This window comes from Ischnura elegans, chromosome 1, assembly GCF_921293095.1.
Source record: "Ischnura elegans chromosome 1, ioIscEleg1.1, whole genome shotgun sequence".
Taxonomy (NCBI): Eukaryota; Metazoa; Arthropoda; class Insecta; order Odonata; family Coenagrionidae; genus Ischnura; species Ischnura elegans.
Genome location: NC_060246.1, coordinates 6,522,492 through 6,540,073, shown reverse-complemented (window position 1 = coordinate 6,540,073; position 17,582 = coordinate 6,522,492). Strand labels below are relative to the sequence as shown.

The 17,582-nt window shown below is 39.8% G+C and overlaps 2 protein-coding genes across 7 annotated transcripts in view; both read right to left on the bottom strand.

The window, feature by feature from the left end:
- Window positions 1–843, bottom strand: part of LOC124155224 (thymosin beta) — a 176,965-nt gene extending 176,122 nt beyond the window's left edge. For 2 of the 6 annotated variants that reach the window (XM_046528972.1, XM_046528991.1), the window contains exon 1: window positions 690–840. The gene's annotated coding sequence lies outside the window, so the exon portion shown is untranslated. Of the gene's footprint in view, window positions 1–685 lie in introns of all 6 variants that reach the window. The other 4 variants (XM_046528985.1, XM_046528951.1, XM_046528943.1 and 1 more) reach the window with 4 other exon arrangements.
- Window positions 844–9,322: 8,479 nt separating this feature from the next.
- Window positions 9,323–17,582, bottom strand: part of LOC124155216 (exosome complex exonuclease RRP44) — a 47,022-nt gene continuing 38,762 nt past the window's right edge. The window contains exons 18-19 of the mRNA XM_046528935.1: window positions 15,656–15,778; window positions 9,323–9,474 (exon numbers count right to left, since the gene is read on the bottom strand). Of these exons, the coding sequence (XP_046384891.1) occupies window positions 9,361–9,474; window positions 15,656–15,778 (237 nt within the window). The 3' untranslated portion in view covers window positions 9,323–9,360. The remainder of the gene's footprint in view (window positions 9,475–15,655; window positions 15,779–17,582) is intronic.

Sequence of the window (17,582 nt, the reverse complement as noted above, 5' to 3'; positions counted from 1 at the left end):
AAGAACCTCTATAGAATCTCTCTATTTTAATCTGCGTCTTTCGGACCCACTTCGCATAGCTTCCAAGACAACATTCAGAAGCCAAAAACTTGTAATAGTCACCATCACAAGACCACGCCCGAGGCGGGAATCGAACCGCCGACCACGAGAACGGTAACTGCGCAAAACCAGCTGCAAATAATAGCTTTACCGATTAAATACGGTACCTTCATCACACCATGGTTGACCGTTTTGTCCGCATCTAAATTAGTGACAATTTAGGTTAAATTACAAGGAGAAATTAAAACAGGAGATCTCTTCCCGAGGTAGATTTGCAAAAGCCAAGACATTTTCTCCTTGTGTCCACGAATACTGTTCCTTAATTCCAAAGATTCTCAACATCCTGAAAACGAACAGCTTCCCGATGGAGACTTTAAAACTCCGATGAATTAGATTAGGTTGGTAGATTCAAACAGTATCCAATGACTCAAAACATGCCCGTTACTACAATCCGAAGGTTAGGCATACATAGGCGTTTGACTTTCCAAGTTTCGGAGGCACACACGAATGCAAGCACAGGTTTTCGACGCCGCCACGGCCCTCCTTCAGCACACAGCGTTCGTCACCCCCTCAAATCCCCCCCGGCGGCACACAGCTTGGTGGGCCTCAAAGCTTATACGCCACAGCACGACAAGAAGATACTTACTCACCAAGAAGATCGCCTTGTGGCACGTAGGGTCAGGCACCAAGCGGCTCAACTGATCACAAACACAGATAGATGGGCGGAGGAAAGGAACGAGTCGACGGCTTGCTTCACGAACAGATCCCTTCAACGGCTACCTGTGAACTACGCTCGAGTCCGACTCGCTTCGTCCCCACACTGGAAGTGGAGGGGTGAGGCCATTCCCCTCCCTTCCCCTTTCCACCTCCCCCCCCCTGTGAGTCAGCCGGCGGATCAGACGAATCCCCCCCTTTCCTCAATTCGAAACGGGGCCCCTTCCCTCTCTCTGTGCCGCTCTCCCAGACTTACCAATTTGAAAACATTCAGACGAGTGATTAACCCTTTACTTCTCACAGACGACTGTTTTTTACCCTCCTCCCCGTCGTTGACACCCGTACCATTATTCCCGACCCCTTCGACAGGTGTCTCCGTGTCACAATGGATTAAACTTTCCATTCAAAGGTGAGCGTTTTCCGAATTGTTAAATAGGGCTATGCTTAAAAGAAGCGTGGGGTGCGAGAAATAACATGGCGCCCTTTCTCGTGATTAAAAAAAATCACGAGAATATTGTCTCGTTCATATTTTAACGGAAAACATACGTTTTTAAAATTGAAAACCGTACGCATCCCATTCTGCACGCACTAAAAAACGTACGCAGGGTTAAAATATAGGTATATCTCGTCGAAGTTTAAAACATCAATGTGAAATGTGCTTGCGTCTATGACACCGTAAGAATATAATTTTAACGAACGTGGGAGCTCTTGGAAAATGAGGGATTCTGCGGCCTCTAGCGCAAAACATCACTGAATTATTTTATTTGACAGCAAACCCAAAAACTGCCAAGTTTCCTACCATGGAGTGATTGAAAATATATGAATTAATGTCTAATTGACCTCTATGTAATTAATTAGCTGATACATTTCTTCATACAGACATACACCCAGTAATGTAGTTGAAAAAAAATTAGGCGGTTCTCACCAAAAATTCCAACAGCTGAACATGTATTATACATCCGGCCGCGATGGTATTTTAACCGGTACGCTTATAACGAGTTTGGATCTTAGGGGGTACGCCGTACCGGCCCAACTGCAGCACTGCATACACCTCAGTGTATCTGCTAATTATATCAATTAAGACTAATAGCAAGCACAGAATGGAACCGAAACAAATCATCGAGTGTAACTTCCATCCTAGACGTTACTAAAAGAGAGCAAAAGAGGAAGGGATTAATAGTGACGACCAGTGGCGGATACAGATGGGGGCGCGCGACCCCCTTGCGGGCCCAACCGTATTGCCAAACATTGCAGAACCACAATGTAACTTTTTTGTATCATAAGATGGTATTGTTTTGTATGTGTGTGTAATATATTTAATTAAATTTTTCTTAAACTCTGCATGTGACTTGATTATTTTTTATCAGGATAAAAGAACAGGTAACTCAAGATATCTTTTGCGCCCCCCCCCCCCCCCTTCGAGTTTTTTTCTGTATCCGCTACTGGTGACGACTAGTCATCCACTTCATTTTTTCTATATAATTTACCACAATTTAAAAGTAGCCTTCGAATGAGAGTTAGTTAAACATTTTTAATAGCCTCAAAGCAGTGTAATGAGCTTCGGTGTGACATGGTCGTAGAGCTAAAATCAGGACAGCAACAACTATTAATAAAATTACGCAAACACTTTTCTGAAAGTTTTACGCGACAAGTGTACGGATTTTCGTATCCGACTCAAACGCCGCGAATAGAAAAAAATCATTTTCCACAAGGATTAAACGTCGATCACGGGCAAGCAAGTAGTAGATACGTAGATTCCCTGAAAGATGGAAGGAGTGTGCATTACTGAATGTCTTACGTGGCATTTCATAATCACAAGGTTGTGGTCTGAATCCGCATCATCCGCAGGGAAGCTGCGCGAGTTTTTCACACTATTCCTAAGCCTCTGTCTTACCATGATGTAGTCTACCTGATTTCTCTCCATATCCCCTAGCCTCTTCCATGTGTATATCCACCATTTACTGAACCGTGTGTTTGTTATGAATAACTTGTATCTCCTGCAAAATTCTGCTGCTTTCTCTCTCATGTCGTTCCGCATTCCTAATCCAAATTCTCCTTTTTCGTTCCCATCCCTCCCTTCCCCGACTACGTCCCTCATTACCACTGGATTAGACTCCTCACCCACCATGTCGGGCACTTCGTCGTTTCTCCTCCCCTCCGACACTTTCACCCTTCACCCCCACGGTTTCTCTATCGGTATTATCTCGAGCCGTCCATGCACACGATATACTTCTCCCCCCCTGTGATTAGTAGTGGGTATGTAAACTTGAAACACAAGGTTGGTGTGTCGCCCTTTAATTTCTTTCGCTCACCTGATCTGTACCTACCATTCCCGCATTCTTGTCATGGGCGTACCCAGCGAGGGGCAATGGGGCAGCTGCCCCTCCCTAGAAGCAAAAATCGCAAAAGTCTCTAATAAAAATCAGTACTGAATTGAAACGAAAGTATTTAACAAATTTTCTTTGAACCCACGAAAAATGAAATGTATTTGTATAAGATATGGAGCTAAAAAAAACTATTCTTTCAAGGAAATAATCTCATAAAATAATAAAGCGATGTTATAATTTTCTTAAAATGTTGGTTTCAATCACCTTTTCCATGCAAAAATGTCACCACTTGGCTTTCCCCCTCCCCCCCCCCCCCAGTTATTATCCTGGGTAGCCCTTGATTCATCTTCCGATTTAATACAAAATCAAAATTGGCTTCTCTCACTCATTAATTGATGCGCCGAAGGCGCTTTCCCGCTGTACCGGTGAATTATTTCACCCTAACCAGCCAGATTACAGATGATTTTATTTGGTGCGCAATTGTCTATGTTGTGTGGGTAGTGTTTTGTTTGTGTGAGCAGAAACTTATAACTAATGAGGATTTTTTACGTATACATATTTTGGATTGAATACATAGATACATTTTGGACCATATATTTATGAGTTAGTTTAACAGCTATATTATAATTTCAATGATGGATATGGAATTTCTTTTCTCTTTTCTTTTGTCTTTATTCATTTCTTTGAATAAGGTATTTATCATTTTTTTCCTTTTTGTATTTTGTTTTATTTTTTTATCTTTTCCATTGTTTTATATATTTTTTTCATGTTTTTCTTTTTATTTTATTTAAGTTTTTTTTTCTTTTCATCATCATCATCATTTTCATTAATTAGGAGTACACAATAGAAAATTATATATAATACCATCTTTATAATACCTTACAGTGGAAGACTATTCTACAAGAGAGAAAGACATAGGAAAGACTCATAGACGAGTGATTAGTTGAGGCAGTTTGTATGTGGTGGGGATTGATGGATCATAATCCCATATGTTTGTGAGGAAAGTGTTTTGAGTTGCCCCGAGTCTGGACTTTAAGTTGATCGCTAATTTGGAGATGAATGTGTTAATTGTGGGAAGGTTGTGTTTGGTCCGTACATCGGACATTCTGACTAACCTGGATTGGTTCAAAATTGGCTTTCCTCCTCACCACTATATATAACCCGGTATCCATCACTACCATAGTGCCTCATCACCTCATCCACCTCCCTTCGTATAGCCCCAAGATATCTATCCTCCCTTTCTCCATTTCCCTTATCATATATTCTAGCTTACCCGCCCTCACCATTCTCCTCACATTCCACATCCCTACATTCATTGATGCATTCTTCTTCCCCACCTTCTTTGTCTTCTCTCTTGCCATCACAAAAACATCTCGATCCCACGCGTCTGTCGCTCACGACCAATCCATTACTATCCGCCGCATGTATTACAAAGAAACCAATAAGTGAGATTCTTGAAAGCGATTTTCGTGGAATGAAATGATAAGAATATGAGTATTAAGCTATTTTGAATGCGTCCTTAGCGAGTTTTATTAGGGTGGATTCCTGTTTATTTTATTGCCTAAATCGAAAGATTTTTACTCTTGGAGTACGTATTTAATGCTTTTAGATTTTTAAATGACGATATCTATTTTTCGCGATTAAATGAAAAGTGAAAAATTTCAAGCGCGCGAAAACGCGACGGCCAAGTATGAATGCTGGGAAAAGCCCGTGTGACGTCATTTTGGTTCCGGCAGCCGCCGTGTGAGGCCACCTCTGTGCGAGGCTATGAGCGCCGCTACGATACAGTATGCTAGCAGGTAGCGCTTGGCTTATTAATACCTTATCAATTAAAGGATTATTAATACCTTATCAAAAGAAGGAAACTTTCCGACCATAGGCGGTTTTAATGGGTGATTATTAAGAGATGTTTGCCTGAGCTGTGTGCCTCATGCATGCGTTAGTAATCTCAGACGGTGTAAAAACTCCTGACTACTCGTGTAGCATCTAGGTCCCTGTGACGTCACATGGAGTGGCATTCCATGGGCGCCAATCTCGCCTTTTTCAAATAAGATAAAAATTTACCATTAACATTCGTCTAAACTGGGATTTCCTAAACCAAATAATTTGTATATCATGAATACACTAATGGTGGGTAACTTATCGCAATCAATGCCTTCCGTTTTCTTTGATGAAGATAACTACCCTAAGTTAGCTATGAGCATTGAAACGAAAATTCAGACGAAGGTCGGCAAATTTCCGCTGACCCCTGCATCATTTCGTATTTATAACAAGATTTCGTGTTGCTAGGATAAATCGCTGACACAAGAGCAAATACAAGGATGGTTCGGTGAGGCGAGAGGAGGATGAGTTGAGTCTCAAAGCTTCTGTCCATTCCATGAAAAAATCAAAGCCCTTAATTTGCTCTGGATTACTTCCATGCCTTTAACTGCTAACCTCGCTCCTTTCTCTGGATTACTGCCCGATTGGACTGAGAATGGTGCCGTCCTATTAGGCCACTAACATCGGAAAACGCCTTACATCAATCCAAAAATTCGTTTCTATAATAGCACTTATTTAAGCGGCTGAGTAGCGACACAAAAAACTGCCAACTTGACCATATAGCCACAGGCAAACCCATATTCACCACAGGCATATTGACCCAGATTTAGCCACAGGCACTCACAGCACGCCATAATTTATCAGAAAAATCGTGAAAACATTTGCAACTCCTGAATTCCCGTCGGGCCCCACGAGCGGAAATGAGCCACAAATACCCTCCATGCAACAAGGCATGTAGGCATGCACCTTGACTTTTGGAGTAAATTGCAAACACTAAGTTACTATAATATAAAAATAAATATGCTATAATTTTCACCCGCAAATCTTTGGTTCGACTCGACAGGAATTATCACGTTTCCTCCGCCTTTCTTAATAAGCCTTTCCTTGGTACGGTCAAATGAGAATTATACTGAACGCTTGGGCGGGATACAAATACCATCACATAAGGAAAAATACATATGTTAGACATCACGCAGTGATTTATCGCGATAGGTTGGTTTGTATAGGTGAGGGTAGAGCTCACCCCAGACTTACCGACAGGCACACACAACACACCAATTATCGCTTCATTTCATTCGAAACACGCGGAAATTCTGCGGGGCTGACATCGTCAGGACGTATCGTTGGGATGCCGATGTCCCCAGGGCTCTTATACAAAAAAAGTAAGATTCTTCCATCGTCAAGCACTTCCGCGAAAGGCTAATTTATTGGCTACTTGACGAGCACTTAAAAATATTTAAACCTGCGCTCTGCGACGAACTTATTCGTACGGGATAAGGCAGCTTTCCCCTTCAACTAAATAAGAATTGAATGCTGATAGCAATAAAATGTGAAGAGTTTTCATCTCGAGATTAATTTTTTAACAATAATCTTCCACAAGAGTTTGGAAACAAAAACCTACTCGTACATGAAGTAGGTATACGGTTGCAAGTATAAGGGATTGCTTCTTGTATGAGGTTTTTTATTTGATTGCTTGTTTTCGATTATATTAAATCGCTCCAGCTAATTTTCCAGCGCCCCAAACCAACCTATATCCTACTCGAATGCGAATAGAAATAATTAATAATCTAAGTAATAATGAATGGCTCGCTTAAGCCGAATCGACGCCGAAAATTCAAATTTGCAAAGTTTAAAACGTTAACATCTGAAATTACAAATAGCGACTTCAAAATGGAAGTATATCTAAATAATTAAAATATCCTTCCTCTCAAAAAGAAAATAAATTGCTAACGTACCTACACCATTTTTCCATTGGGTGTGCGCTGAATATTAAGGTATTTTCTCGCCCATAACTTTCCTATTGCGAACCAAAAAATCGATAGCGAAAAGCTTTTACGACACTTGCCTCACTGGTTAATGTGTAAAAGGGAAAAAATTGAACAAATTTTACGTCCCATGTCACACAGGCCAAAGGAAAAAAGAGAATCATTGTTTTACAACAACTTCAATGCGTTTTGAACGTGGCATGTTTCAACAGTAATTAAAATTACAATTCACGCTTCGATCCGTCCTTAAAATATAATGACAGACTTTACATCGCATTTTGAAGACGTTGAAACCGACAAAAACTTCAAAGTTTGATCTAATCAATCAAACAGCTGAATTCAATTGAAAGAAATGATAATACGACCTTGTCAAATGAACGTGGATTCCTAGTTCACCTTTTAAATATGACGAAAGCTCAAATCCTAAACAAATGCATTGGATAAATCTATTTATTGTATCGCCCATCTTTCATTGATTCCGCTTGCGTTATTTCTCCGTTAAACACGCAAGCGGGTTAGTAAGACGGAAAACCCATTGCTGGAGACGTCTAAGCGGGTGACGGGATAAGAGTGACTCACCAACATTGAAGTATCGGCAGCGGGCCTAAAAAGGAGTACGAATGTGACTAACGGGGCTTGGATATTTTATCACAGGCCAGAGATTAAAAAAATATCATAGGAGCTACAAATGGGCACACAGCAAATAACGTAATATGTATCTTCAAGCGCAAACCAAGTTTCCAGTTTCTATATATCGACGTAGATGAACATTACCTTATTTGGACAATTATGTTTATTTTTTTTAATACTTTCAGTGCTTATTCAAAACGAAACCCGATGCACGATTAACCGCGAAATGCTGATCGAATAATCCAAGCACTTTGAAAATAACGTAGGATCTTAAGTTTTCCCGGCGTATCAATTGCAGAAAAGTTTCTCGGGCTTTCCACCGGTTGATGTCGTCTCCCGACCTTTCGATCCGCGACTTGCTGATCGCGACTTACGACGTCGGGAGACATGGACGACATCAACCGGTGGAAAACCCGAAAAACTTTTCCGCACTTTGAAAATAACACTTAATACAATTAGTGCAGGACTAAAATTTTACACAACTCGCACAGCCTTTAATTCACCAGAAATGTTGCGTTCACCTATTTAAATTCACTCCCTTACACAGAATAGGGCTCAACGCAGTGCCGCAGGCGCGCCTCTGTTCCACTCTGGTGTTTCCGATGTTCTATGGCAGGGGTGCCACATAGCCAAAAGGGGGAGGGGAGGGGGGGTTAGAGTTTGGGGAGGAGGACATTTCAGCACTAATTAAAAAAGGTTTTCCTTGAGGTGACTGGCCTCTATTACCCCGTCCCAGGAGACAACTAGCCCATGGGCACAATTACACTGGTCTTTTTCTTAATTATTAAAAGTTGTGGACTCAGAACATTGCATCGTACCCGAAATTTTCTCCAGCGTATCTCAAATGCGGCACCTTCTCTCTCTCCCTCAAAAAATCTGAACACCGTTTTCGGCACGGCCTGTACTGACGTGCACGAGAGGCACAATCTGGCATGTATGTGAGAGCGCATCTCAAATTGCATCGTGTGAAGCAGAGAATTGCTAGAATGCATGCAAGAGTGGAAGAGATGGAAAAATCGCCTGTGTTCCTATTTTGTCCATGCATTTGTACAACTGCAGGCCAGATTAAGGGAAAAATGCAGTTCTGAGTCGTGCAAGTTAATTTTCCATGTAAAGTGGACTTTAGAAATAGGATTTTCTGAAAACATTGGATCTTCTCCTCCGCATCCAATGTCCCTCCAACATCAATTCAAAAATCCCTCTCCTCAACCACGAAAAATGTGCTCGGCCAGAAATTTTCCTACCTCATAGAATAGGGCGCTCACCTACATTTCGGCAAGAATAATTGCCATTTAAGTATTTATTAGTGTAGGTGTTAAGCATTCATTAGGCGGACAATGGTTGTCGCTTTGTGAGGAACAGGCAGAGCACATAAATTAGCCCAGAATAGGAACAAATTTTACGGAATTTAAAATGAGGAAGAGAAATCCATTAATGGACAGTCACTCCTTAATTACCGCTCCCATAAAATCCTCCTCTAAGCTCACTCACTGCCATTCCCATCTAACTTCCCTCACCCACCATCTTTCGTTCAACCCTCCCTCCCTTGGACCATGACTGACGACCAGGGAATCCATTGCTCACTTGTTGTTGGTACTGACAATATTTCTTAACACCTGATTGTAACTTTGCATGGAATTTACAACACAGACAGTTATTTGTCATTACAAATAAATGACCCATTTAAGCTGCTGATGAAAGACCGTTTTTCTTCCGTGCCTCTGGTGACAGAGGTTTCAGTTAACAAATTGAAAAACTTGCTTTCCCATTGCCCAATGGACATAAGAGACCCCAATCACACAAAACTTAAAGCATATAAAAAACTTATTTATTCATATGAGAAATTATCTTTTCTTCCTTGCAGGTTCATTGCTGTCCACTTGCATTTCTTCAGACGCTGATTCCTCTTCTTTCCTTTTCACTCCCTGATTGGAAGATGGAACACTGAAGCCAGGTATCTGAAAGACAATGGAGGAAGCAGTGAAGAATCTTTGATACTTACAATTATTATTATTTTCTGGGGTAACATGATTGTATTTCTGGTAAAAAGTAACAATATCTTCCCACATCCTACAGGCTTTCTAAAGCATTAGACATTAAAAATATGTAAAGAGAGAGGCTATTTTTTTACAGCATATATAAGAATAATTTCCCAAAAATTGATTGCGACAAATCAAAACAAATAATTCAACGTAGTGAACCATAGATTCCGTCAACTGCAGATATCTGATTGTCTTTACTCGAAGCAAATAATTATTAACATAAAGTAACCAATAATTTAAATGTGACAAAAGGGAAATCCAATCCACATGGCCAATACTGAAAAAAGTAGTAAGTTTATGACCAAGAAACGTTTCCCCAGAGAGAGAAGTGGGAAATTTGCATCTAGCTGATATTGCAAGGATTAACACTAAAAGGACAGCACCTCCATTCATTTGAGGTCCGAAGTTTGAATAAAAAAATGGACTTGGTCACAGCAAATTTCTGACTACATGCCTGAACGTGAGCAATTTTATTCCAAACCACAGCCATGCGTAGGGGTCCACGACAGTGGTTTTATTTTTTTGCTAAAATTCGTTTTAAAACCAAGTGATTTCGGTATTATAGAAAATCTAGGCAGGGTTATTATAATGTTAGAATTTTAGCACATTTCAGGGCATTTTATTATTTTTTGGTATGCTTTGTGAATGCTTATACATACTTTTATTAAGCCTTGTACATAAAATATAATACGATTTCCACTGAACAAAATTTCTAACAAAACCAAATAAATGATATGGTTCAAGATCACTAACATCATAGAGAGAGCAATTAAAGGTGCACCATGAATACTGCACTTTAATAATTGTCTTCGTGAGGAAGACTAGAGCAGAAGTTAATCAAATGTTACTGAAATTTGATTTAATTTAGACCAATATGAGGAGAAAAATGCTTTTCAGGGAAGTCTTGTCATTTCAAACAAAAGTTTGTCCGGGGCATATCTGCAAAACAAATTCTATTGATCCAGACTACTGCAAAATAGAAATAAAATATCAGGAAAATGAAACCATGGTGAGGATTTCAGCATTCTCTGGCTTTAATTATCTCCTTTTTTCCATTGAAGCTCAGTGGGGTGCCAAATCCGTCCGACTCCAGGATACGTCCGCTAATAAGTAGCACCCCCTCTCCTCCTATACTTTCCGTTCCTTCCCCCACCTTCCCCTACTGCGCTAGCGCTCCTGGCCAGCGGGCGTGTCTATAAAATTGTTACATTAAGCCCACATTTAAGGTTTTCCTCCAACCAGTTATCCAATAATGCTGTCTACTGCATCACGGGAGTTACCAGAATTCCTGCTCGACATTAACGCGTGCATGAGATTAGACCTGCCGCCGTGAAATCCAGAAAGTTGTATCGCCTGAAAGCAGCTTCATTGTAAATTCTGGCAGAGGCATCACTACAGTGAGCAACGTTACGCAAAAGCGATATGTGAGAGGCCAAACAAGCCAATTGACCTTTGAATCGTAATGAGATTGAGTGAATGAACGTCAGCAGCATTAAACAATTACGGCTGCGGCCTTTCATGTGATTTTTTTAGCCGATTCACGTAAAATTAAAGTAAAAGGCGAACTTTCGTTTCATACACCGATTTCGCTTTTTATTTCGTGATATCGCATCTTGCAAATTTCACAGATCTTAAGACATGCGTAATGATGCTTGTAGAGATATAACAAAAATGAATTAATCCACCAGGTCCTCAACGAAATGCAATTTTCAGTCAAAGAAATATGTATAAAATTATGTCAACAACAGGAGTTTTTAGAAAAATATTTCTTCATCACTTTCCATTATAATACCAGTAGCCCCTAACTTTATTATTAAATAATAAACAACCTACCAAGCATACTCCAACAAAACTTCTATCAGTAAAAAATCCTATGACAGAGAAGGATACAAATGAAACAACAGTGTCTCAACAGCTTACACGAATGTACATCTACAGTGATGCATGTCTACTTATGAAAATTAATACCAGGGGTCCATAGGAGAGAAAATACAGACTCTTCAAGCTATTGCTGAAAAAAGCCATGATTTCAGAGGTGAGCAAACTCAGAAGAAGGTCTTCATTTAAATAAAAAGAGAGAAGTGAAGCAGAATAGTCTCAAAAAGGAGAGGGCCATCCCTTTGGGTTCATTACCACAGCCTCTTCACTGAGTCAGCAAGCAACTAAGGGCCTTCTGACAGCGTGGAGGAACTGTACTTTAGTCAACCAGCTATTCCTAGAACTAGGATTACTGAATGTTGGAGGATGAATAAACCTCTTCCAACAGTAAAAATATAGCAAAAAAGGTTCTCTACTTTCCCTACGCTACTGCTGAAAGTGACAGAGTGTCCAGCACCTCTGGCTTATTACGTGATACCAAGCGTAACTATTTAGATCCTGAACATGTAAAAATATTAGTGTTTTAACGGATAACTTGAAAGCTCATCTGACTCAAAGCTCAATGACTTGTAAACAGTATGGATACTAAAATAGATAGGACAATCAATATAACATTCCTTTAATTGTATGTACCCAGATGAAGCTTGAATAATTACTTCCTTTTTTAGCAGGCGATTGAAAATACATTTGCAACTGAAAATATCCGACACCTGAAATTAAGGATATGATCCAAATGTGGATTTGAAAAAAAAACCTGTATCTCTCCCTAAAAGTAACCAAAAGTAACAAATAAACATGATATTAAAAATATCAAGGATGGTAAATTTCAGAGCTGAAAAAATCTTAATTTGTACTGCCACAATCTCTCCCACGTAACTTGGTTTCCCATGAAAGCCCAAGCAATCTATGGAAGCAACACCACAACTCAAATCAAATGCTAATTGCAGCAAAAGTACATGTTCCTTACTCTAGGTTATATACAGTGAAACCTCTATTTTACACTTTTGGATGGACCACTTACAAAAAGTGCAAAATTGAGTAAACTGTAAAATAGAGTATCATTATTTAAAGGCGGTATTATTTGGGACCTGATAAAAACTGTGCAAAATCAGGGAAAATGTATAACGGGGGAATGTAAAATCGAGGTTTCACTGTATACAGTGCAACCACTAACCATAATGCCATCAACAGTCTGATCATAAAAGAAGTGAATGACTTTAATAAATGACAATATTCCTTCGGTCAAAGCGAATATTTCTCTCAAAACCTCATCTACAAATATCTTCAAATTCTAGACAAATAGGTATACAGTAAAACTTTGATTTTACGCAGTTGGAGGGACCGAAATATGGGCACTGTGTAAAATCAAAGTGTGTAAAATCAAGAGTTGGTATTGAGGAGGAGTATAGTTTTCAGGATAACACTAGCTCATTATTGCTCGGAAAATGAAGCCTAATAATCTTATGTACTCAAAAGCAACACCACAGATGACGTGCTACCTTAAGAGAAACAACTTTGCATTCCTGAACAGTGTTTCCCATGGTTGAACAAAATGGTTGAAATGCCAGCATTTCTGGCACTAAGATTACTTCTGTTACCCAGGAGAAATTTCGGAATGGTGATACTAAATGGTCGCAGAGAAGCTAATTTTCGAAAATATTCTCATTAAAAGCAGTTTTCAGGATATCTGTGTAACCACCAGCAGACAAACAAAGATTGGAGATTGAAGAAATGAGATACCTGAGGATAGTCATCCAAATTAACCCCATTAACAGGGTGCAAAATTTTGCTAATACATCACAAAGGCTTTACACCCTGTGGGCCTGGGTTCAAGTCCTGGCAGTAGCAGAGACTTATCAGAGATGGCCCTATCCCTACTTGAGTCTAATGTGGAGGGCACTTCCAGTGCACCACTCTGTCCATCAGATGGGAAGTTAAGTCCTGGTCCCTTTTGAGCTTATCATTACAACCTGGCTAATGCCAACATAGGGTACCTATCCCCAGCCCTTACTTCATGGCGCTAATGACCCCAGTTGTTGGTTACCTCCAAATAGCATACCATAGATAATACGGAGCACACAGGACCCGGGATATTCGGAAATTCAGATGTTTCCGGTGCTTAGATCACTTTTTTTTAAGTGAGCTATTTAAATGACCACGCAACTGCCGTCATGCCGCCCGTGATGGATAAAAAATGACTAATAGTCTTGAAAAATTTTCCTTCTTTATAATTTATATGCATTAAAAAAGCATTTCCCCATGAAATTTTAGCATTAGTAGATTGACTCTTCCGGGAATAGCTTCTCTGTCGGCATTCTTCCGCGAATTCAGCGCCGGGACCTTCGACTCACAAGCCGTGTGACTCAGCTTCACGTAATATTTTGCTTCCCCATATCTGATAACAACACCGGACACTTTTTGTATTTCAATTTAATGGTACTAAGCCATTCCTGAGTTTAAAGGGACTGCCTTATCACTCACGTCTTGAATTTGACTTCAATGATTACATGACGATTGACCACGCGAGTTATTCTCCGAGGGCATTGACTCCCGTTCCGTTAAAACGCTTGCCACCAAGCGGAGTTCAGCTAATAGCTATTCAAGTTCCAACCATGTTTAACTTAAACCGTCTGACAATGAGATAAAAGTTGAGTCGGTTCTGATAAGCGCGCAGCGCAAGCAATTTTCCCTCGCCTCCATTTGTCCCGCAGATGTGGGGTTAGCCTGGGAATGAGACAATGCAGGCTGCTTTTACCATCGTGTTGAATCACCATCGACTTACGTCCATACTAGAAGTACGACTATCTTTTTTGGATCACCTTGGAAGGCAAAATTTTGGCACGGGAGTATTTTTAACGACTCATTTCGCGGTTATATTTCGCTGGGGCGACGGAAAACATAGCGTTGGCAAAATTCTAGAAAGCCTTGCGTTGTGGATAGATATTCCGTAGCTCATAATAGGGTGGTTTCCTATTATTTTTTTATTGCCTAAATCGAAAGATTATTACTCCTGGAGTACGTATTTCACGCTTTTAGATTTTTAAATGACAATATCTATTTTTCGCGATTAAATGAAAAGTGAAAAATTTCAAGCGCGCGAAAACGCGACGCATAAGTATGAATGCCGGGAAATCTCTCCGTACGTCGTATTTCTGGTTCCCCCTCCTGCCCGGTGAGGTGACCTTGAGGCGAGGCTTAGCGCTGATACGTCGCAGGCTGCCAGCGGGTAGCTGAGTACCCTGATGGCTAGTAGCGCTTGGCTTAAATAAGGATTATTAATACCTTATCAAACGAGGAAAACTTTCCGACCTTAGCCAGTTTTAATAAGTGATTATTAAGACATGTTTCCCTGAGCTCTGCGCCTCATGCATGCATTGGTAACCTCAGACGATGCATAACTCCTATCTTCTCCTATATAAACTAGGTCCCTGTGACGTCACGTGGAGTGGCATCGCATGGGCGCCAATCTGGTCCTTTTCAAATGAGGATAAAAATGGACCATTGCCATTCGTTTAAACCGGCATTTCTAAAACGAAATAATTAGTATATTTTGAATACACTAATGGTGGGTAACGAATCGCAATTATTGCCTTTTGTCTTCTTTGATGAAGGAAACTACCCTATTGTGGATATAAACAGCATCGATCAATAAGTCGAATAATAAACGAAAGGTGATAATGTTAATATCTCCAGCGATCATGTCTTAATCAAAAGTAGTTACGCATACACGGCGATTGCCGTGTGTTTTAGGTTTCGATATCCTTCTACGGCGAATTTGAACTAAGAGCGACATTCGCGTTCGTAATGGAGCCTGAAATATTACTGAGAGGGCTCACGGGGAAGCAATAATTAGATTCGCGATGTATTTAGTTTCACGCTCAACAGCGCGATGTCATTTCAACGGTTCCTGTATTCATTTTTGCAACTCATTGAGACGAAATAATAACCTAACTGCATATTGCTCTAGTCGGATTTTCAAAACAAGCCGAAAGACAACTGCGTAAAATCAAGATTAGCGACCTCTTAGGGGCTGGGGTTATGCTGCGCAAAATCGAAAAACTGCGTAAAATCAAGAAAAGATGTAAAATCGAAGTTTCACCATTGCAATTCCCTATGCTTTCCGGCCGGACTTGAGTGCCGCTGCGTAAAAACGAGACTTGATGTAAAATCGAAGTGCGTAAAACCGAAGTTTTACTGTATATAATTTATTTCTACTCACCACAGGATGCACCAGCTTTAAAACCAATTTTTCATGCTGAACGTTAGATCGGTCAAGGCTTAACTGCACAGTCAGAGGATCAAATACTCGAAACACAATAGACCCACATCGTTGAGACTGGTCCTGCAATGGAAAAATGAAAGCACTGTCTTTAAATAGGAATTAAAACAAATCTGGTCAATTGTACTTCATTGGCTTTCACACATCGAAAAGCAATACAGTAGACTCTCATTAATACGAACAACTTTATTATGAAGTTCTTGTTTTTACGAAGCAAATCGTTGGTCCAGACAAAAAGGCTAATTGACTCTTTGGTAAAAGAGACGTTATTACAAAAATTATCGTTATAACGAAATTATGAAACTCAGTTCTGGTCTTGGAGGTTAAAAAAAGAACTTTATTTTGGAATTCTATGGATAACCATCGGCATTTAGGTGGATATTCACGGCAATACGTCATAATCATTGCACTACGTTTGAGTTCTCCTCATCGAGTGTGCCCAAGAGCATCAACTATGATTCTATAAGGTACTTCAGCATCCATGTAGCATCATGTAATAACCTTCATTCCCGTGGAATCATAGTGACCCAATCATTACCACTTGTTAATTGAACGTACACTAAGTCCTCTTCCAACGAGCGTTCCATTTACGAGATATGAACATTCGAAAACTTCAAGCGTGCTAAAAATTTCAAATTCGGCACTTTCAAAGTTGGATGATGCGATGCAGTGTGGCGTAAAGGATCAATTAATCCGTGGAGAAGTCAGGAATCTTTCAGCGTTTCGCCTGTTCTTCCTTCCCTTGGACAGTGAATTTTTTTCTAGATGCATCACACCCATAGCAGATGTGTTCGTCACAATTGTGAGATTAGACCACACTATAATGCATCGATTCATTCTGCAGGATAACCACACTCTTCAATGCCTTGCAAAGTTAATCAACTCACGAACAAGGTCTTGGAATGCATCTTGTTTGTATGACTTCTGTTTTCTGGAAAATATCAACCCTAAATTGCGTAATGCAGCAGCCACAGAGTTTGTGTTTCACACGTGGAAGTTGTTGACGCCAGATGGTCATGCCTATGGGAAGATGATAAGATACTGCCAAATGAATTCAGAGGGCAAGACCTAAGCATTTGAAAATCGTTTTCCCTAAGATCACTTATCAAGCAGATGACTTAAAAGCCAAACGAGAATATTTTAAGGTGTTATTATTTTGTATGAAATTTACCTCTATAGTCGCAAAAAATTCTAGAGAGTGCCATAATTGCTTAATTTTGTTTAAATGATAAGAAGTTATTGTCATTTCAGATCCATCTTTTGTCAATTCCATCTCCCTCGAGCTATCCCTGGTATTGTAATTGTTCCACAGTTTAATTACAGTTACGCATTATTTCATTTATTATAAATGATATGATCGAGGAAGTGCTGGGATTAATGACAATTACCCACATTCTTCTATTCGTAAAATCAAATGATTGAGCTTGTTTTTTATATACTTGTGCATAATTTCATTGTGTATACATATTACGTATACACATGACTACCAAAAATGCATACATCATACGACAGATTGAAGAGACAAGAAACTATAGCAAGGTACTTTTTTTGTGATGATTCCAAAAAGAAACGTTCTCATGAACTTCGCTCTAATGTACCTCTGGTTTTTCAGTCCCATGAACTTCGTAATGAGGAGAGAGTACTGTATAATAAAGGGAATCAAACATTCAAAGATTATCTTTTGAAGAAGTACATAACTCATGTACACCAGAAGAAAAAAAAACTGTAGAGAAATATCACTTGACAGAGAAGAGATGAACCGTTTACAATATCCACAAAAATCTTCTCACCCATGCAAAACGAGAAGAAATCAGGCACAAAAATCAGGAGTGTTATCAAATGAATATGCACTTTACCCTCTCATCAT